We start from the raw sequence: 22,850 nt of genomic DNA on the forward strand, positions 1-22,850 counted from the left end.
TTCATTTCTTTTCCCATAGCATGTACCATCCTCTGAGATTCCGTTTAATTGACTTATTATATTTATTGTCTTTCTCCACCAGACTATAAGCTCCATGAGGATGGAGGAGTTTGTTTTATACTTTGATGTATCCCTAGCGTCAGATAAGTGCCTGGCACATAGTAGAAGTTGAATATTGTTGAATTAAGAAATAAATATCCCAGCTGGGCACGGTGGCTCATGCCTGTAATCCCAGTACTTTGGGAGACTTAGGCGGGTGGATCATGAGGTCAGGAGATCGAGATCATCCTGGCTAACATGGTGAAACCCCGTCTCTACTAAAAAAAAAATACAAAAAATTAGGCAGGCATGGTGGCGGGCGTCTGTAGTCCCAACTACTCGGGAGGCTGAGGCAGGAGAATAGCTTGAACCTGGGAGGTGGAGGTTGCAGTGAGTTGAGATCGCACCACTGCACTCCAGCCTGGGCAACAGAGCTAAACTCTGTCATAAATAAATAAATAAATATTCTTATACTTTAAAAAGGGTATTCATTAGACTCTATTCATACATTTTAAACTATCCTTTTTTTTGAATTATCAGAGAACAGAGATACCAAAAAAGGGCCTTCTCAGTATTGCCAATCAATATTCACACTTCACAGAGAACACATGGTTTTATCTAACTTACTTGTTGGGCAAATAGAATCATCAAAAACCTCATCTTCGGATTCAGACTCATCCTCATCACTCTCCAAGCTAGATTCTTCTTCACTTGATTCCTCACTCTCCTCATCTTCATCTACAGAAAGAGGAGGGCATTGTTAACAAAGAAGCTTCTATATTCAACTAAATACTAGATTTTTAAAGTAAACTCTTTTTCAATGAGTTAGTCACTAGCAAAATAACTCAATATAAGAGTTTAAAATGGTTCAGGACACAAAGAACACAAACCCAAATGCCTGCAGAAGGTTGTGCGGTTACTATCAATGCAAGTCAGAGGGCGCTGAGACCAAGCTGCCAAGCTGTAGATACACACAGTCAGTGAAATAGACCCACAATTCCTAACTCACAAGATGCTTTAAAATCAGAAAAAAAAAATTTTCCTTTTTTTCTTTTTTTTCTTTTTTCTTTTGAGACAGGATCTGGCTTTGTTGCCCAGACTGTAGTGCAGTGATGTAATCTCAGCTCACTGCAACCTTCACCTCCTGGGCTCAAGCAATCCTCCCACCTCAGCCTTCTGAGTAGCTGAACTACAGGCACACATCATTATGCCCAGCTAATTTTTGGTTGTTTGTTTGTTTTGTAGAGACAGGGTTTCGCCATGTTGCCCAGGCTGATCTTGAACTTCTGAGCTCAAGGTATCTGTACAACTGGGCCTCACAAAGTGCTGGGGTTACAGGCTTGAGCCACTGGGCCTGGCCCTGAAAAGATTTCCATAAGTTATCTGACATGAAGTAATGATCTTTATAGTCTTTATTTAACTTGGTATGAATATTCATGTTTTGCTGCAGAAGCACTAAGATGTTTGATTTTGGGATTCTGTACCAGAACTTGCTAGTGGTATCATGTTGACAAAGACTTTCTCCTTTGACCCAACCTGAGCCAGGCTTCTCTGAGTCCTTTTTCTGACTAGTTCCTGACCTTGAGCTGTGTCCTTAACCTATTTAGTCCAATTCTAGCAAGAATCCTGCAAGTTAGTTTAGAAAAAATTCCCCACCCTTGATATCTGATGAAATTCCTCATCACTCAACCCTTATCACCTGGCTTGCCCTCCACAAAAAGTCCTATTAAAACAGTCTAGTGAAGAATTACCCTACTTCTTAGTAATTTTCCGTCCACTGACCCCCACTCTGTTCCTTGGCTATAAATCTCCACTTGTCCTTGTTATATTCAGAGTTCAGCCCCATCTCTCTTCCCTGCTACAAAACCCCATTATAGTAGCCCCCCCGAATAAAGTCTGCCTTATTGTTTTTAATAAATGTCAGCAATGATTTCTTTATAATATCATATATAATATCTTCAGAAATATTTCTGAACACAAAAATACATCTGTCCCCAAGGGTTTTGGATAAGGGGTTGTAGACCTTTCCACTCCAACCTGCCCCACTTTCTTTTAAAACACCTTGAGGCCATCTATGAACTACAGATCACCAATTTACAATTTATAAATACAGCTAAACATTATGTGCAAAACAAACATAAGAAGACTCTGAAAAAAATGGAGAGAAGAAAGTAGAGCAACTATGTGCCTTAGAACCTGAGGAACAACACTGTGGTGAGTTCCTTGGATATTCCTTTAGCCTCATCTATCTCAGACTTGGAGAAGAGTAAGTTGACAGCCTAGAAACACCAACAGATCTATAGATACGGAAAGCCTTAACAAAAGCTTGCTGTCTCTAGCCAAAGGACCAGGAAAGGGGCAGCCTAGAAGGAGAGAAAACTTTTAGACAGTAACTATTCTATTCCAACCAAACACTACAGAAAAACCCTGGTACAATCCCCAACTAAATCAGCAAAGGTTAAGTGGGGAGGCCAGACATCCACCCTCACAGGGCTGTAATTAGGTGTCCCAACACTCCCACTGGATGATATTAGAGAAGGCCAAGTAGGGAGCCAGTACATTTATTCATGCTGGTTGGTAACCAGCCTCGCCCCCACCCTCACCACCAAGATGCCTGTGGAGGCCATGTGATAGCCTGGACTTCCACTCCCAAGGTCAGTAATAAGGTACCATCCTCTCTCCCCTCAGGGGTGGTATCAGAAGAACATTAATAGAGAGTCAGGACTTTCATCATTATCAATAAGTACTCACCATCCCTACCATGTTGATCATAGAAACTACACGTGGAGCTGGAACTCACACCCATATATAGCAGTAACAAAGAAGTCCCCCATCCCTTGGGTGACAATGAAGTCTGAATGGGGAATACAGGCTTCTACCTCCATCAATAGTAAGGAGACTCCCATCCCTTTCCTTGTCAGATTAGTGTTTGAGAAATTCGAGTAAAACAGAAAATTTAAATAAGATACAAAGTCTCATAATATGAAAGTTTTTAGGATTCAATTAAAAGTCACTTATATCTGATATGGTTTGGATCTGTGTTCCCACCAAATCTCATGTTGAACTGTAATCCCCAGTGTTGGAGGAGGGACCTGTTGGGAGGTGACTGGATCATCGGGGAGGAATCCCCTGAATGGTTTAGCACCATCCCCTCAGTGCTGTTCTCATGACAGTGAGTGAGAGTGAGTGAGTCATCATGAGAGCTGGTTGTTTAAAAAGTGTGGTGTGTAGTGCATCCTCCCTCACTCTCTTGGTCCTGTGCCTGCCACATAAGATGCCTGCTCCTATTTTGGCTTCTGCTGTGAGTTAAAGTTTCCTAAGGCCTCCCCAGAAGCAGGTGCTGCCATGCTTCCTTTATAGCCTGTGGAACCATAAGCTAATTAAACCTCTTTTCTTGTAACTTACCCAATATCAGGTATTTCTTTATAGCAATGCAAGAATGGGCTAATGCAATCTCCAACTGAGTGAAAATAGAAAACCAATAGCTGTCAACACTAAGATGACAGAGATATTAGAATTATCTGATAAAGTATTTAAAACAGCCATGATAAAAATGCTTCCATGAGCAAAATTTGAACATACTTAAAGGAAATGAAAAAATTCAAAGCCTCAGCAAATAAATAGAAATTATAAAGAACTAAGTGAAAATTTAAGAACTGAAAAATATAATAACCAAGTGATATGGTTTGGCTCTGTGTCCCCACTGAAATCTCATCTTGAATTATACTCCCATAATGCCCACATGTTGTGGGAGGGACCCTGCGGGAAATAATTTGAATCATGGGGGCGGTTTCCTCTATACTGTTCTCATAGTAGTGAATAAGTCTCATGAGATCTGATGGGTTTATCAGGGGTTTCCGCTTTTGCATCTTTCTCATTGTCTCTCGCCACCACCATGTAAGAAGTGCCTTTCACCTCCTGCCATGATTCTGAGGCATCCCCAGCCATGTGAAACTGTAAGTCCAATTAAACCTCTTTTTCTTCCCAGTCTTGTGTATGTCTTTGTCAGCAGTGTGAAAATGGACTAATACAGTAAATTGGTAGCAGTAGAGTAGGGCACTATTGAAGATACCCAAAAATATGGAAGCGACTTTGGAACTGGGTAACAGGCAGAGGTTGCAACAGTTTGGAGGGCTCAGAAGAAGACAGGAAAATGTGGGAAAGTTTGGAACTTCCTAGAGACTTGCTGAATGACTTTGACCAAAAGCCTGATAGTGATCTGGACAATAAGGTCCAGGCTGAGGTGGTCTCAGATGGAGATGAGAAACTTGTTGGGAACTGAAGCAAAAGAGACTTTTGCTATGTGTTAGCAAAGAGACTAGGGACATTTTGCCCCTGCCCTAGAGATTTGTGGAACTTTGAACTTGAGAGAGCTGATTTAAGGTGTCTGGCGGAAGAAATTTCTAAGCAACAAAACATTCAAGAAGTGACTTGGGTACCGTTAAAGGCATTCAGTTTTGTTCTTGTTTTTTTTTTTTTTTTTTTGAGACCAAGTCTCACTCTGTCGCCCAGGCTGGAGTGCAGTGACATGATCTCGGCTCACTGCAAGCTCTGCCTCCCGGGTTCACACCATTCTCCTGCCTCAGCCTCCCAAGTAGCTGGAACTACAGGTGCCCACCACCACGCCAGTCTAATTTTTTTTTTTTTGTATTTTCAGTAGAGATGGGGTTTTACCGTGTTAGCCAGGATGGTCTCAATCACCTGACCTCGTGATCTGCCCGCCTCAGACTCCCAAAGTGCTGGGATTACAGGCATGAGCCACCATGCCCGGCCCAGAGGAATTCAGTTTTAAAAGGGAAACAGAGCATTAAAGTTTGGAAAATTTGCAGCCTGACAATGTGATAGAAAAGAAAAATGCATTTTCTGAGGAGAAATTCAAGCTGGCTGCAGAAATTTGCTTAAGTAAATTAGGGAATGTTAATTCCCCATCGTCATGGGGAATGTTAATCCCCAAGACAATGGGGAATGTATCTCCAGGGCATGCCAGAGGCCTTCACACAGCCCCTCCCATCACAGGCCTGGAGGCCTAGAAGAAAATGGTTTCTGGGTAGGGTCCAAGGTCCACGTGCTGTGTGCAGCCTAGGGACTTGGTGCCCTGAATTTCAGTCGCTCCAGCCATGGCTGAAAGGGAACAACATAGAGGTGGGCCATGGCTTCAGAGGGTGCAAGCCTCATGCCTTGGCAGTTTCCACATGGTGCTGAACCTGTGAGTGCACAGAAGTCAAGAATTCAGGTTTGGGAACCTCCACCTAGATTTCAGAGGATGTATGGAAATGCCTGGATACCCAGGCAGAAGTTTGCTGCAGGGGTGGGGCAGTCATGGAGAACCTCTGGGGCAGTGAGGAAGGGAAATGTGGGGTCAGAGCCCCCACACAGAGTCCCTAGTGGGGCACTGCTTAGTGGAACTGTGAGAAGAGAACCACTGTCCTCCAGACCCCAGAATGGTAGATTCACCAACAGCTTGCACCATGCACCTGGAAAAGCCACAGACACTCAACGCCAGCCCATAAAAGCAGCTGGGAGGGAGGCTGTATCCTGCAAAGCCACAGGGGTAGAGCTGCCCAAGACCATGGGAACCCACCTCTTGCATCAGCGTGACCTGGATGTGAGACCTGAAGTCAAAGGAGATCACTTTGGAGCTTTAAAATTTGACTGCCCTACTGGATTTCAGACTTCCATGGGCCCTGTAATCCTTTTGTTTTGGTCAATTTATCCCATTTGTAATGGCTTTACTTACCCAATACCTGTACCCCCATATTATGCAAGAAGTAACTAGCTTGTTTTTGATTTTACAGGTTAATAGACAGAAGAGACTTGCCTTGTCTCAGGTGAGACCTTGGATTGTGGACTTTTGGGTTAATGCTGAAATGAGTTAAGACTTTGAGGAACTGTTGGGAATGCACGACTGGTTTTGAAATATAAGGACATGAGATTTGGAGGGGCAAGAGGTGGAATAATATGGTTTGGCTCTGTGTCCCCACTGAAATCTCATCTTGAATTGTACTCCCATAATGCCCACATGTTGTGGGAGGGACCTGGTGGGAAATAATTTGAATCATGGGGGCGGTTTCCCCCATATTGTTCTTGTGGCAGTGAATAAGTCTCACAAGATCTGATGGCTTTATTAGGGGTTTCCACTTTTGCATCTTTCTCATTTTCTCTTACCACTGCCATGTAAGAAGTGCCTTTTGCCCCCTGCCATAATTCTGAGGCATCCCCAGCCATGTGGAAATGTAAGTCCAATTAAACCTCTTTTTCTTCCCAGTCTTGGGTATGTCTTTATCAGCATTGTGAAAACAGACTAATACACCAAGATAAAAACTCAATGAATGAACTCAACAACAGAATAGAAATGAGATAGGAAAGAATCAATAAATTTAAAGACTGAACAATAGACATCATCCAATTTGAACAACAGAAAGAAAAGAGAAAAAATTAAAAAATAAAAAAATAAAACCCCAGAGCCTCAGGGAACTTTTGGATTATAATGAAAGATCTAATATTTATGCCATCAGAGTACCAGAAGGAGTGAACAAAGAGAGTGAGAATGAAAACTTCCCTAATTTGCCAAAAGACAGGCTAAGGAATTTGAATTCCAAACAGGATACACCCAAATAAATTTACACCAAAACTCATCATAATCAAACTTCTGAAAACTAAAGACAAAGTCTTGAAAGCATCAACAGAAAAGTGACACATTAACTATAGGGGATACATCTTCTCTGCAAGCCCTCCTACCTGCCAGTCACTCCCGGAGCCCTTGCCTCACCACCCTGCAGGAGCAGGTACACAATACAGCCTTTGCAGCCCAGCCTGAGTGCATTGCTGCACCTGAGTAGTTTCCTGGCGACCGTGGAGCAAACTGGAACCCCCAGTGCAGCTGGAACCTGACCCTGACCCTGAATCTCAAGATATCCCAGTGCCTCCAGGGCCGTGGTGCACAACTCCAGAGCATGGAGCCAAGATGTATGGCCAGCACTTGAGTTGGGGAGGTGCCCTCACTCTCAGAGTACTGAGAAGGGTGAGACGCATGGGTTCCTGGGCTGGGGTGAGAGTGGGGCTTTCTTTCCTTTGCAGGGCCAGTCCAGAAAGGATGTTGCATATCTCCCTGCTACAGTCTTTGTGCAAGGGGGCCCCATGGCCTGGAACACCCCAAAACAACAACAACAACAACAAAAACACACACAGGCACAGTGCCAGTGATTGGAGGGGGCTCCCCCAAGGCCCAGGAGTGGACCTGGTGAGTGGGCCATCTCTCCCACTCCCTCACCCCTACTTCAGAGCATACTTGCAAACACAAGGAAATATTAAAGAGCTGTGCAGCTGGGTATTAACGCAGCTACTGGCCACCATTGTTTTTTTGTTTTTTTGTTTTTTTTGTTTTCCTTAACAGTCTAAAATGACTGAAATGACAAACATAAAATTCGGAATCTGGATGGCAAGCTCATCGAGATTCAGGAGATAGTTGAAACCCAATCCAAGGAATTCGGTAAAATGATCCAAGAGCTGAAAGATGAAATAAGAAAGAAGAAAACCAAACTTTTTAAAGTTTTTAGACATTTTCAGAAAGAAGAAAACCAAACTTCTAGAGCTAAAAACCCCACTACAAGAATTTCATAATATGATTGGAATATTAACAGCAGAATGGACTAAGATGAGGAAAGAATCTCAGCTCGAAGAATGCTTCTTTGAGTCAACTCAGACAAAAATAAAGACAAAAATTTAACGAACCAAATCTCTGAAAAATACGGGATTCTAAAAAGAGAACAAATCTATGACTCATTGGTACTCCTGAGAAAGAGGGAGAATAAGCAACTTGGGAAATATATTTGAGAATGTAGTCCACAAAAACTTCCCCAATCTTATTAGAGAGTTTGACATACAAATTCAAGAAATACAAAGAACCCCAGCTAGACACTATACAAGATGACCATCCCAAGGCACACGGTCATTAGATTCACCAAGCACAATGCAAAAGAAAAAAAATCTTAAAGGCAGCTAAAGAGAAGGGTCGAGTCACATACAGAGGGAACCCCATCAGGCTAGCAGCAGACCTCTGAGCAGAAATCTTACAAACAAGAAGAGACTGGGGGCCTATTTTCAGTGTCCTTATAAAGAAAATAAATTTGAACCAAGAATCTCACATCCTGCCACACTAAGTTTCATAAGTGAAGGAGAAATAAAATAAGTTTCATAAGTGAAGGAGAAATAAAATCCTTCTCAGGCAAGCAAATGCTGAGGGAATAAGCTTCAACTAGACCAGTCTTAGAAGAGGTCCTTAAGGGAGTGTTAAACATGGACTCAGAAAAAAAAAAAAATACCTGCTACCACAAAAACACACTTTAGCACACAGCTGACAGGCACTATAAAGCAACTACAAAATCAAGTCTACATAACAACCAGCTAACATCATGATGACAGGATCAAAATCACACATATCAATACTAACCTTGAATGTAAACGAGCTAAACACCCCACTTAAAAGTTAGAGTGCCAAACTGGATAAAAAGACAAGAACCAACCATCTGTTGTCTTCAAGAGGCTCATCTCAGATATAATTATGCCCATTGGCTCAAAGTAAAAGGATGGAGAAAGATCTACCATGTAAATGGAAAACAAAAAAAAAGAGCAGGAGTTGCTATTCTTATATCAGATAAAACAGACTTTAAACCAATAAAAATTAAGAAGGATAATGAAGAGCATCACATAATGATAAAGAGTGCAATTCAACAGGAAGACTTAACTATCATAAATATATATGCACCCAACATTGGAGCACCCAGATTCATAAAACAAGTTCTTCCTGGCCTACAAAAAGACTTAGACAACCACATAATAGTAGTGTAAGACCTCAACATCCCACTGACAGCATTAGACAGCTCATCAAGGCAGAAAACTAACAAAAAAACTCTGGACTTAAACTCAACACTTGACCAATTGGACCTAATACACATCCACAGAACACTCAATCCAACAACTTAGAAGATACATTCTTCTCACCTGCACACGGAACATATTCTAAGATTGACCACATGCTTGGTCATAAAGCAAGAGGAAAAGAAATAACTATAATTAGAGAAGAACTTAATGAATTTGAGATATAAAAATCCATACAAAAGATTCATGTTCTCATCAGAGAAGTGCAAATGAAAACCACAATGAGATACCATCTCACACCAGGCAGAATAACTATTATTAAAAAGTCAAAAAAGAGGCTGCTGAGGCTATGGAGAAATGGGAGCACTTATACACCATTGGTGGGAAGGTAAATTAGTTCAGCCACTATGGAAAACAGTTTGGAGATTTCTCAAAGAACTTAAAAATGAGCCACCATTTGACCCAGCAATCCTATTACTGGGTATATACACAAAGGAAAATAGATCATTATACCAAAAAGACGTATGCACTCATGTTCACTGCCATGTGTATTAGTCCGTTCTCACACTGCTAATAAAAACATACCCAAAGCTAGGTAATTTATAAAGGAAAGAGGTTTAATTGACTCACAGCTCAGCATGGCTGGGGATGCCTCAGGAAACTTAAATCACAGTAGAAAAGGAAGTAAACATGTCCTTTTCCACATGGCGGCAGGAAGGAGAAGTTCAGAGTGAAGGGGCAGGGGAAGCCCCCTATAAAGCCATCAGATCTCATGAGAACTCACTCATTATCATGAGAATAGCAGCATAAGGGTAACCACTCTGATGATTCAATTACCTCCAATCAGATCCCTCCCTTGACATGTGGGGATTATGGGGACCACAATTCAAGATGAGATCTCGGTAGGGACACAGCCAAACCATAACACAGTGCTATACACAATAGCAAAGACATGGAATCAACCTAGGTTCCTATCAATGGTGGGCTGGACAAAGAAAATCCACATATACACCATTGAATATTACACAGCCATAAAAAAATAATGAAATCATGACCTTTGCAGCAACATGGATGGAGCTGGAGACGATCATCCTAAGTAAATTCACGCAGGAACAGAAAACCAAATACTACATATTTTCAATTATAAGGGAGAGCTAAAAACATTGAGTACACATGGACATAAACACGGAAACAATAGACACTGCAGACTATTAGAGTGGTGAGGGAAGAAGGAGGGGGCCATTGGCTGAAAAACTACCTATTTGGTACTATGCTCACTACCTGGGTGCAACATACCAATGTAACAATCCTGTACATATATCCCCTGTATCTAAAATAAAAGCTGAATTTTTTTTAGAAAAAAAGAATGCAACAGGTGATATTATTACAGACCCTGTAGACACTAAAAAGATAAGGATATTCATGCATTAATTTGGCATCTTACATGAAATATACCAATTCCTCAAAAAAACCACGAACTACCATGATTCACCCAATATGAAATAGATCATTTGGGTTGGGCGCAGTTGCTCACGCCTGTAATCCCAGCACTTTGGGAAGCCAAGGCAGGTGGATCACGAGGTCAGCAGATCAAGACCATCCTGGCCAATATGGCGAAATCCTGTCTCTACTGAAAATACAAAAAAAATTAGCTGGGTATGGTGGCATGTGCCTGTAGTCCCAGCTATTCAGGAGGCTGAGGCAGAAGAATCACTTGAATCTGGGAGGTGGAGGTTGCAGTGAGCAGAGATTGCACCACTGCACTTCAGCCTGGTGACAGAGCAAGACTCCGTCTCAAAAAAAAAGAAAAGAAAAGAAAAGAAAAGAAACAGATCATTTGAACATTTGAACAGCCCTATACCTATTAAGAAAGTTGAATTTGTAATTTAAAACCTCCCCAAAAGAAATCTTCAAATTCAAATACTTTCACTGGTGAATTCTACAGTGTTTAAAGAATAATTACCACCAATTCCACACAAGATCTTCCAGAAAATCAAATGGAAAAGAAAATTTTCTGATTCATATTATGAAGCTAGTTTTTATTACCCTGATATTAAAACCAGACAAAGACAGTGCAAAAAATGAAAACTACAGAAAAATGATCTTCATGAATATAGACAAAACATTTCTCAATGAAATATTAGCAAATAGAATTAATCAATACATAAAACGAATTTTACACTATGCCAAGGAAAGTTTATTTCAGAAATGCAATTGTGATTTAATAATCCATAATCAGTCAATGTAGTCTACCATATTAATAGGCTAAAAAGAAAATCATATGATCATCAATCAATGTAGACAGGCATCTGACAAATTTCTACCCCCATTCATGAAAAAAATTCATGAAAAAGAGGAACAGAGGGGAACTTCCTTAACTTAATAGAGTATCTATAAAACACCTACAAGTAACATTATACTTAATATTGAAAATAAAGTAAGAATGTCAGCTCTCAGCACTATCATAGAACTGGATGTTCTAGCCATGCAATAAGGCAAGAAAATGAAATAGGCATCCTTATCAGAAATAAATAAATAAAACTGCCTATATTCACAGATGAAATTATTAGATGAAATTATTTTCCCATTATTAACGGCAAAACCCACAATTACTTTTGCACCAACCTAATATCATCTACATAGAAATTCCCAAGGAATTTATCAAAACCTCTTAGAACTAATAAGTAAGGTTACAGGATATCAGCTAAACATGTAATCTATGAGTAGCAATGAACATGAGGACACTGAGATTAAAAATACAGTATCATTTAAAATCACTAAAAAAGGAAATAGGTGTAAATCTAACAAAACATGAACATGAATTATATACTGAAAACTAGTATACGATTTTGATCTACAGGGTCTCGCTCTGTTGCCCAGGCAGGAGTACAGTGGCGTGATCTTGGCTCACTGCCAGCTCTGCCTCCCAGGTTCACACCATTCTCCTGTCTCAGCCTCCCAAGTAGCTGGGACTACAGCATATTGTACCTTCTAATGGAAAACTCAATGTAAGTAAAGATACCAGTTGTCTCTAAATTAATATACAGTTTTAACACAATTACTATGAAATTTCCAACAAGATTTTTTGCAGATATAAACAATATTATTCTAAAATATGGAAATATCAAGGAACTAGAATAGCTACAACAATTTTACAAAAGAAGAATAAAGTAGGAGGAGTTAGTCTTCCTGATTTAAAGGCTCAACATGTAGCTACAATAATCAAGACTGTCGTATTGGTGAAAAGATTGACATATAGATCAATGGAACAGAATACAGAACCTAGAAATAGATCCACACAAAGATGCCCAGATGATCTGGACAAAGATCAAAGCAATTCAGTCAAAGACAGACAACATTTTCAACAAATGATACTACAGTAAATGAAAAGGCAAGCTACACACTAGGAAAAAATATTTGCAAACCACATATCTGACACAGGACTAGTATACAGAATATATAAAGAACTCTCAAAACTCAACAGTAAAAAAAAGCAAGTGATCCTATTTAAACATGGTCAAAAGGAGACATTTCACCAAACAAGATGATGTGCTTATTAACTTAAACTACACTATGCTAACTCATACCAGATACACGTAAACACGTGTGTGCATGTGCAAACAAACATGCACATAGATTAACTCGAGGTGTTGGAAGACCTTAAGGTTTATGTCTTCTCTTTAGCCTCCAGAGTGTCTCTACATTGTCTATGTTATAGTGAAAAAAATAGGGTATCTAACAGGTCCCTTAGTTACCTCTCTATTTCATGTTAATGAGAGAAAATAAGATCGTATGCAAGAAAGAAATACAAACCAGCATCTCCTTCAACTTCTTTTTTCTTTACCCGTTTAATCTTCTTCTTTAGGACCTTCATGAGGAAGTTTGCAAATTTATTGTTTTCTCCAATGGCTGTTTGAAAACCAGCATAGAGTGCCTTTTCTTGCTCCTGGAGTTTGGTGATTTCATTCTTTTTCTCTTCCATCTCTTTAAGAGTTTCATTTATTTTCCACTAAATGAATAAAAACAAGAAAAAATGATAAATATTTCTGATAAACCAAGTTCAGAGAGCAATGTACTTTACAACGCAAGGTTATATTTTTTTGTTGTTTGTTTGTTTGTTTGTTTTTTTGAGGCGGAGTCTCGCTCTGTCGCCCAGGCTGGAGGGCAGTGGCGCCATCTCAGCTCACTGCAAGCTCGGCTTCCCGGGTTCACACCATTCTCCTGCCTCAGCCTCCGGAGCAGCTGGGACTACAGGCGCCCGCCACCACGCCCGGCTAATTTCTTTTTGTATTTTTAGTAGAGAGGGGGTTTCACCGTATTAGCCAGGATGGTCTCCATCTCCTGACCTCGCGATCCGCCTGCCTCGGCCTCCCAAAGTGCTGGGATTACAGGCTTGAGCCACCTCGCTCGGCCGGTTACAGTTTACAAATATATTTTTTAAAACATTTTAAAAGAAGTTTACATTTCTGATGTTTGCAGAGCCATCAATTTATTGGTTAAAATTTTATAATTCCTTTGTAAAAATCAGTTATGTTTAGAATTAGAAAATCAGCTTTTTTAGTGCTAAACATTCCCCCAAAATCTAAATTAAATTGAAACTTTTCCTTGAAATTCCTTAAATTGAATATGTGGATGTCAGCTAATATTTTTGCATGTGTAGTCTCAAAAACCAAAGAATTTTTTGTACTGATATATGATAACTAAAACAAAAAGACATATAATTTCTAGTGAAGCTAATATACCTAAAAATGAATGTTACTATGTAGCATATACTATCTATTTAATAGAATCTTTCTTCTTTTAAAACAAAGCTAGTAAAATTTATTTTCTGAAAGTTAATATACAAATATAACAAATAATGGAACCTCATTTCTTATGATATTCAATCATATATTACACTGAAGCTATCATACTTAAGAAACTTACCAGCTTCTCTTTCAGTTATTTTCATAAGGATAACTTAAAATCAAAACTCAATTTTATATCATAGCTTACTTTTTTGTTTTTTAGGGAACCCAGCTCTCCAGGCTGGAGTAGACTGGCACAATCAAAGGCTCACTTTTGAAAATTTGATTCTCCTACCTTACAGAATATCAGACCAAATTTACTAAAAAATCTAAATCATTTCTCTTTGACCATGAATACTAAAGATGGAGAGTAGGTAGGAATAACAGGAAAAAGGAGGAGGGGAAAGAAGACAAGAAAGAGATGAGGGCTAGAACAAGTAGGAGAATTGAGTTAAGAAGAAAAATAAAAAGAAATCAAGCTTCTCCATAACTAAGGGAGGAACCAGCTAGGATTCTTCTGCCCATTCATACTTGCATGTACTGTTCCTCTTTGTCCAAGGAATTAACACGCTCTTGGAGTATGTTCTCCTGTTTTTCAAAATTCTTCAGGAGAAGTATTTCTTGAAATAAGGTGACATGGTGCAGATCAGATAATTTCATCTGAGTATCTAGTTTCAGTTTCTGATGTCTAAGGAGACGGAGTTCTGCATCAAAAGTGACAATCAGTTCTTTGACCTGAGAGGGAAAAAATATTTGAGGATACATTAGAAGACTAGATAAATGCATTTTTAAACTATCTAACAATACTAATTTGTAATAAATCATTTTTTATTATGCCCTTATGGATGGAGAATTTTGTGTGTGTGTGTGTGTGTGTGTGTGTAGTCACAAAAATAAATTCATTAATTACATTAAGTTTGCATAAGTTAATTTATTAAGTGGTAGGAACTGTGTAACTAGAAGTCCTTCCAGCTATTTCTTCACCATTGACTAAGCCATCAATCAAGAATGCCCTTCTACAGTACACTGTGTAGCTTATGAGCTCTCTGAGTGGGTAGTGTTTCTGTCTCCTCTTTATTTTCCACAGTATCTCTACAATCCCTTTTATATAGTAAACACAAATAAATACATTTCCCAACTTCTTATGTTGAAAATTTTCAAACCTACAGAATGGTAAATATTTTAAAATACATAAAATAATCATGGAGTCACAAAAAATCTGTTCAATCTTTTTCTAAGACTGAAGAAATTAAGGTCAAAGGTAGTTTTCCTGATAAGAGCCTAAGTATCCCAAGTCCTAGTTCAGACTTTAATCCACTATGGTTCTACTAATTTGAAGTCTTCAGTTTTGTTCTGATTTTGGTAAAGCTTTCCCCCCCAGTATCACAAAGGAGAATAAGAGGTCAAGAGAGAGCCCCAAGGGCTGATTCTCCTGAGGAAACTGTAACAATAGGAAGAGACAAACCATTCTATGTTTTTAATTAGTTTGTACATGATAGGCAGCCTCAACTGTCAAAAGCCTGTAATAAGTGAGGACCCAGACTGGGGCTGAGGAGAGAGAGATCTGTGGGTTTGGAGCAGTGAAACTACCAGATAAATTCAGAGAGCTGAAAAAAAAAAAAAAAACAGAGAGAAGAAAAAATTAAACTTTTAAGTAACTATCGCTATAGACTATATGTCTGGGCTCCCCTTTAAAGCTTGTTTAACAAACTTGAATTATTATTGCATTTATTTGGAGGCAGGCCTATATTTTCTTCAGTGCAATACCATTCTTAAACTGAACCACATAGGTCTCCAAGTCTGTAAGGATTACACTTGTTTTATTCTCTCCAACCCCAATAGCCTATAAGCTTTGTGAAGACAGAGAACATGTCTTTCTTAGGAATTGTTGTATCCCTAATCCTATCTATCAGTGTCCCTGCATATAGAACATCCAATAACTATTTGTTAAATTAATAAATTAGTTACAATTAAATCCATTAAAACCTTTGACTGAATATCTATGGTATGTTTGACATTGTCCTAGACAATGTGGAGGAATCAGAAGAAGTATACGTGGCCCTTTGCTCAAGAATTATGTAATTTAATTTTCAAGACAATACTAATACCCATGAAATAGCAAGGAAAATTAGTGTAAAACATGAGATGCTTATTACAGGTGCAACTGGAGTTTAGAAACAAGGAAAGCATAAGTAATGTGAGCGGAAAATGCTGGAGAGGGTTTGGAACTGAGCCGTGCTTTGATGACTCAACTCTGGAAGGAAGTCATTACTGGTAGAAGGAAACAGCAAAGGAAAAAGCACCGATATAAAACTCAGAATGGTGTGGGAGAAAAAGGTGGAGTGAAAAGAGGCAAGAACAGTGAGAAAACAGGGCTGGACAAAGAAGAGATAATGGTGAAGAATAAGGCTGGAAAGCTATTGAGGGCATCACCACAGGGTGGAGATGGAAAGACACACTGAGGAAAGGGAATTCATATGGCTGGCAGCAGAGAGTTATCTCTCCAAGAAAGGTTCTTTTCCCTTCATATTCAAAGAACATCCTGCCCAACAGGTCCTAGTCTGGACCTGATTTTCCTAGAAATAAAAATAGTTGCCATTCCAGCTCCAGAACAATCTCAAACCCAGTAGTCACCATAAACACTTCTACTAATGGAACAAACCACATACTAGAGAAAAAGGATGGTGTGAAAAGTAGAGGGTGCCCTGTTTCTCTGGAAAATTCTTAACTATGTTCCATCCATCATCTATGTTCCATCTATCATCTAAAAGCTGCTCCTCCACTTCCCCTTTACGATGACTTCAGTTGGATGCCAAGTAACTGAAACATGGGCTTCCCCTTCATTCTTTGCCAGCTTTCCAAAACAAAACAAAAAAAAGTTTAAAAGCTCTGTAGTTCTGGGAAGAGCACAATGATTTCCAGAAGGCCAAGGATGGGGAAGAAGCCAAGCCATCACTGAGTGGTGAGTTGGTCAGGGTTTGGGAAAGGTTCATGCAGAGAAATTTAAAATAAATAAAAAACCCAACCCATTTTTTTCCCTTCTCTTCTCTCTTGCAGCTTTAACTAGGAACAGGTTCAGCCCTTACCCTGTTGACCAAATACTGTTGCATGTACACATGTTTAATCTCATCTCTCTTCATAATTTCCAGCTCCACATCCGTTGGCTCTGCTTTTTCAAATTCCATATACTTTGGTATATCTAGGCTGAGTGTTGATGCCTTTGATGATCTAGACATTGAATCTCGGGTTGTCAAATCCCCATCCTTTCCAGAAGAGAGCTTGAGGAATCCTCCACCTGGGCCTCCAGACCCTGTCTGTTCCACTCCGGGGGACTTTTCATTGTCACTTTTCATATGCTGTTGCTTAAAATTTAGGAGAGTTTCTTCATCATACTGAAATCTCTTTTCTGGAACTTCTTCCGGGTGTATCTGAGGAATTTGGGGAATGGGTATGTGCTTGGATATGGGAAGAGTCGACTGAATGTTCTTCAGTTCTTGTACCAGGCACTGTATTTCCTCAACAACAGCCACTTTAAGGTCTCTAAGAGAGAGAATGCACTTGTTCATGTACCTTTTATTTCCATGGACCTGAAAAAAAGAAGAGGAAGGAAACAACAGTACAACCGTCTGACAAATAACTGCATGGAGTACGATCTGCTCTTTTCCCTTGCTGAAAGGCCTAGCAAAAATTCAAGATAAAAGTTCATCTGATCATACCTTTTTACCACCAAGTTTCCCTTTTCTCTAATATTTAGGATTTTTTCCATTTAGCTCCTCCAAGATGGAAGGACAGTTTAGATGTGACCTCTGGTATCTCTTGGCTTCCCACGATTTGTTCCCTCCAGATGGCTTATGTGGCTGAGTTTCCCTGTCCTCCTTTACCACTCCATGGAAGTCCTTCCTGGAGCCTTATTCAAGTTGGATACTCTCTCCAGGGAGGAAGGGAACAGGAAGGCGATTAATGCATTTTCCTGCTGGAACTTTGAATCCCTTGGACTTAGACTCACTTAGGGCTGCCCACCTAGGCCCAAACTACAGGTTAGCCTATTTTCATTCTGAATTTTGGCCACATGATTATCATTATTCCTTGTGTAGGCAAGGCCATGATTCTGAATTTCAGTAGCATGTCACACCAAGAGACTGCAGCATCCTTCCTTCATTCCTTCTCCATTTATCTAAGCCAAGCTGTGCCTCTGTTTCCAGGTACATGGGCTATATAATCTCATTGCTCTTTCATTACCAGCTGTCTCCCTGGTCTGTGTTGTCTAAATGCCATTCCCAGAGCCTGAGAGCACATGCAACCCTACTTTCTGTGTGCAGTTAGGCTACTAGATTGTCCAAAGGCCATGAAGAGTTACTTTTCATAGGAAGATCAAAAGTCACTTCTTCAAGCAGTCTTACAAAAGTCACATATATATTTACTATCTGCAACACAGAAAACTATATCAAGATAGAGGATATGTTCTGCAACTTGAAAATAAACCTTTAAACCACTAAGGTTTAAACTCAAAAGCCAACAGTTGGGTGAATGACAACCACCTCTGAAGTGTCTGATGGATTGCAGATTAGGCCACCAAGAACAAACCCAAATCACTGATGGCTATACGACCTACCTCTTTAAGGAGCCTCTTCACACATCAATTCTTTCTTTCTAGTTTTACAAATACCACACAAATCTAAATACTGGCTGAGAAAAAAGATGAACAATACACTATTTTAAAAATATTTAATACTTTTCAATGATTTTCAATTTGACCATGACAATAAAGACCATTTATGGATTTTGACCATTAAATTAACCCTATGAGGTATACCAGACATGTCTTGTTGTTAATTGGCATTAATACTCTTTTTACAGATGAAATAAAAGGCTTAGGGAGATTTGTATGACTTAGCAAAGTTCACATGGCTATTAAGTGGCAGAGATGGAAACAGAACTCCAGTCTTCTGACTTGTAGAAAAAGGTGTTCTATGTGATTTTATTTTAACAAAGCAAATTTCAATGTAATACAATTAAGTTGAAGACATCATACCTGCCCATCTCCTCAACTAGAGTATGAAATTTCAGATTGGATAAATCGTGGTCATAAGAACATTTCTCTACAATGATGGATGTAACATGATGAATAAATAAAAATTACCTTAGAAGAACAACTAGGAAAACAATCCAAATGGTCATTACTAAAATGTCCAAATTGTCCATTTTGATGAGAAACACACAGTTATGAGCTATGAAAATGGATTTGTGGATATGAATTGCCAAGCCAGAACCCTTGTGCTACTGGGATGCATCTCTTTGGTGAAACAGAAAAAGACACCCGTTCCTCAGGACACTTCATTTTCATTTGTCAGATAATTATAAAATATTCAAAAATACTATTAATATATCTGTGATGTGATTGGTACCCTCTCCAAAGTGATGCCTTGAAATGTGCAACCTCCACAACCACACTAGGTTACCGTGTATCAAGTTCTCCTAAAAGTAGTAGCTCAGATGACCTCTAAGCCTTTAAGTATAAAAAGTCACTTGTCAGTCCAAATGGTGATTAAGGAATTAATATAGCAGGAAGAGGAACTTTTATAAGAAAACGGGGAATGATCAGGATGATTGAAAGTGGTTTGGAGGAATGCAGACAAAATAACAAAGAAATATATTAGTTTGTTAGCATTGAGTTGCCTAGAAAAGTTTGGAAGTCCTACAAAAAAAAAAAAGGCTAAATAATGGCCTTTTTAATCTAAGTCCTTAGTGGTCCATGGCAACGAAAACCGAAATCCAATGAGGATTTGTTTGAATTTCAGAGGTTCGAAGTCCACAAAATATAATGCTTACCCATGAAACTGGTACTGAAACATGGTATTTTAAGGAAAGCTCAAAGACAGAATAAGTCTTCTGAGAAATGCTAACCCAACAAAGATGTATTAATACTTCTAATAAGGCCACAGTAAAAAAGAGATAGAGACATTCATCAGAGAGTCAAACTCCGACCTAGAATACTAGATATCCCTGATGACCCTGCCACACCTGTCAGGTAATACCCATCTATAACCCTCAGATACACTGTAAGTATTTGCAGCTGGTTCTTCCATATTAGCTGACTAACCATGGACAAATCTCTTGTCCTCTCTGGGCCTCAGTTTCCTTATTTGTAAAAAGAGGACATTCTAGATAATCATGGAAGTCTTTTCCAGTTCTAAATTTCTAGGGTTGTACATTCTTATTGACCAGATAGGGCTTGACCAGATAGGGAAATGAGTGGTTTTAGCAGAATTTAATTAAGAACCCAGGGTGCTTTCTCCATTGTCATAAAATCTGTAGATAAGTACCAAAGAATCTAGGTGTCCTAGTTCCTCTTCCTTCTTGGCAGCATTTATTCTCATGTGCTCAGGTATCTTATAGTCTGGGGCTGTCTTCAGATTGAAATCTCCCATATACACCTGGGCTTCTTTGATGGCTTGAAGATCTTTAGGATCTTCATAGTCGTCACCAGGTTTACTCTTGTATCTATTAGAAAAATAGACAACCCAGACACAAATATGACAATAAACTCTAATTTGTCTACATTAATATAGGCATATATTCAAATTTAATCATTATACAAAAGTTTAATTTCAAATCTGTGATGCCACTTTTGTCACAGAGCCCAAGCATTTTTTAAAAGTCAATTACTACTTTTAAAGTATCCCAAGCAAAATAATATACAATTATATAAATAGGAACCAATCACTAGATTGTACTGAAATAATCTGAATTACTGGTAGGCTTTGGTTCACTTCCAAGTAATTCATATTAACGTTGTTACTTATTCTCTTGATATAAATTACGTCTTGGAAATTAGGTGGGTTTTTTTAATGACTACGAAGTCAATTAAACTTTTTTTTTTTTTTTTTGAGATGGAGTCTCACTCTTTTTGCCTGGCTGGAGTGAGTGGTACAATCTCGGCTCACTGCAACCTCCACCTCCCAGGTTCAAGTGATTCTCCTGCCTCAGCCTCCCAAGCAGCTGGGACTACAGAGATGGTCTCGATCTCCTGACCTCGTGATCTGCCTGCCTCGGCCTCCCAATGAGATGGGGTTATAGTCGTGAGCCATTATGCCCAGACAATTAAACTTTGTAATTGCATAAGTGCTTGCTGTAAAATTTTCAGAAAAGGTATCTAGTTTAAGATGATAGCATGAGCATACATATTTGCCTCTCCCTCTGTACCCAAATTCCATGAAAATGACAGTATAGAAGTACAAAAAGTTGTAAATTATCAGAAATCTAAGAATGGAATAGAAAGCCATGAGCAAACCAGTGACACTGATCCATTTCTGGAAGACAAAAAGAAGATAAAATTACATTAATGAATAAACCAGACCAAACTATAGCCCAGAATACCCACAAGATAAGGCCACAAAAAGGATTGAATATTATCTTCTTGGTGAAGTCCCTAGAATGCTCCAAGCACAAACAGGACAGGTACAGAATGGAATGCTAGATATATTTAGCAAAATTAATTAAAGGATTGAAAAAAAATGCTTAAACCAGTTGGGGCCTCCCAAACTTTCCCACCTGCATACATACAAAACAGTGGCAATCTTTATATCCAGACTAAAATCAAAGAATTATTCTCTACAGAAACTGAACTCTCTGCTTTGGAAGTACTAAGGTATCTAAAGGTATGGGCTATCATAATACCTTGGTACTAATAAAAGGCCCTTCATTGGGAGATCCCAACATACCTGTCTAATTTTTTAAAGTAAAGTCTACTAGCCAACATGAGCATGTATATGTAGCTCTCAGAGGAAACCCATACCATCTATTGTATTAACTGACAATCATTTATTTGTGTAAAACTGCACTAAAATGAAGGATTACTATTTTTAAAGAAAAGGAAAGGAGAAAGGCAGAAAGGAAAGGAAAGAAAGAAAAAGGAAGGAAAGAAAAAGGAAGGGAAGGGAAGAGAAGAGCTACTTCTGCCTCTGGCCATGTGAGAGTAACAGCACCCATTGTTATCCTCATAATATAAACAACCAGAAAACTGAATAAAAATATGTGAAACAATTATGTTCAGACATTGAAAATAAAGAGCATAAAACTGTAATTCTTGAGAAAAGTAAAAAGACATGATCCTTATTATCTCCTGGCTGCCGCATAGAGGAAATTACCAGCCTGTGGAGTAGGATCAGGATCCCAAACACAGCCCAGGGAACTCACTGACTGAGGAGACAGAGATTAGAGTACAAGGAGGCCAAATTTGGTGCTAAGAAATTTGTGGAAAAGAATATCAGAGGTACACAAAGAAATGCCTCTGAAAATCTACATAGAACCTTAACATTTTGGCTGAGTATTAATCTGTACATGCATAATGTGAACCACCATGAAGCTGGGCAAAGAACAACTCCTGGGAAAAGTACAATTACTGGGAAACTGTAGAACAAATAATTCTCATAGTTTACACATAGCTGGGAATCACTCATGTTCCCACCAACTGGAGAGACCTTGTTGAGTACAGAGGACATTCAAGAATAACCATAAAAAAATCATGCCTTCAAAGACAAAAAGGCATAGAAGATATGAAAAACAATATCAATCATCTTGTCCTAATTGACATTTATAGAACACTACACCAAACAATGCAAGAAAGCATATTCTTTTCAAGCACGTATTGAACTTTCATGTAGACAGACTGTATATGCAGGGCCATAACACAGTTCTCCATAAATCTTTAAAAATTTAAATTATATAGACTATTTTCTATTACCACAAACAACTAAATTAGAAATCTAATTTAGGAAGATATTTTTTAAACTCCAAATCTTTGGAAACTAAATTGCAAGTCAAGGAAGTAATTACAAGTGATGTTAGAAACACTTTGGAGGCCGGGCACGGTGGCTCAAGCCTGTAATCCCAGCACTTTGGGAGGCCAAGACGGGCAGATCACGAGGTCAGGAGATCGAGACCATCCTGGCTAATACGGTGAAACACTGTCTCTACTAAAAACAACAAAAAACTAGCTGGGCGAGGTGGCGGGCGCCTGTAGTCCCAGCTACTCGGGAGGCTGAGGCAGGAGAATGGCATAAACCCGGGAGGCGGAGCTTGCAGTGAGCTGAGATCCGGCCACTGCACTCCAGCCTGGGTGACAGAGTGAGACTCCGTCTCAAAAAA

General features: G+C 39.2%; 1 protein-coding gene across 1 annotated transcript in view; it reads right to left on the reverse strand.

Annotated features, from left to right (window-relative positions):
* CFAP44 (cilia and flagella associated protein 44) overlaps nt 1-22,850 on the reverse strand; it is a 148,934-nt gene that overhangs the window by 20,593 nt on the left and 105,491 nt on the right. The window contains exons 25-29 of the mRNA XM_025375368.1: nt 20,027-20,204; nt 16,790-17,290; nt 14,235-14,438; nt 12,730-12,925; nt 667-777 (exon numbers count right to left, since the gene is read on the reverse strand). Of these exons, the coding sequence (XP_025231153.1) occupies nt 667-777; nt 12,730-12,925; nt 14,235-14,438; nt 16,790-17,290; nt 20,027-20,204 (1,190 nt within the window). The remainder of the gene's footprint in view (nt 1-666; nt 778-12,729; nt 12,926-14,234; nt 14,439-16,789; nt 17,291-20,026; nt 20,205-22,850) is intronic.

The sequence above is a fragment of the Theropithecus gelada genome, chromosome 2 (genome assembly GCF_003255815.1).
Source record: "Theropithecus gelada isolate Dixy chromosome 2, Tgel_1.0, whole genome shotgun sequence".
NCBI lineage: Eukaryota > Metazoa > Chordata > Mammalia > Primates > Cercopithecidae > Theropithecus > Theropithecus gelada.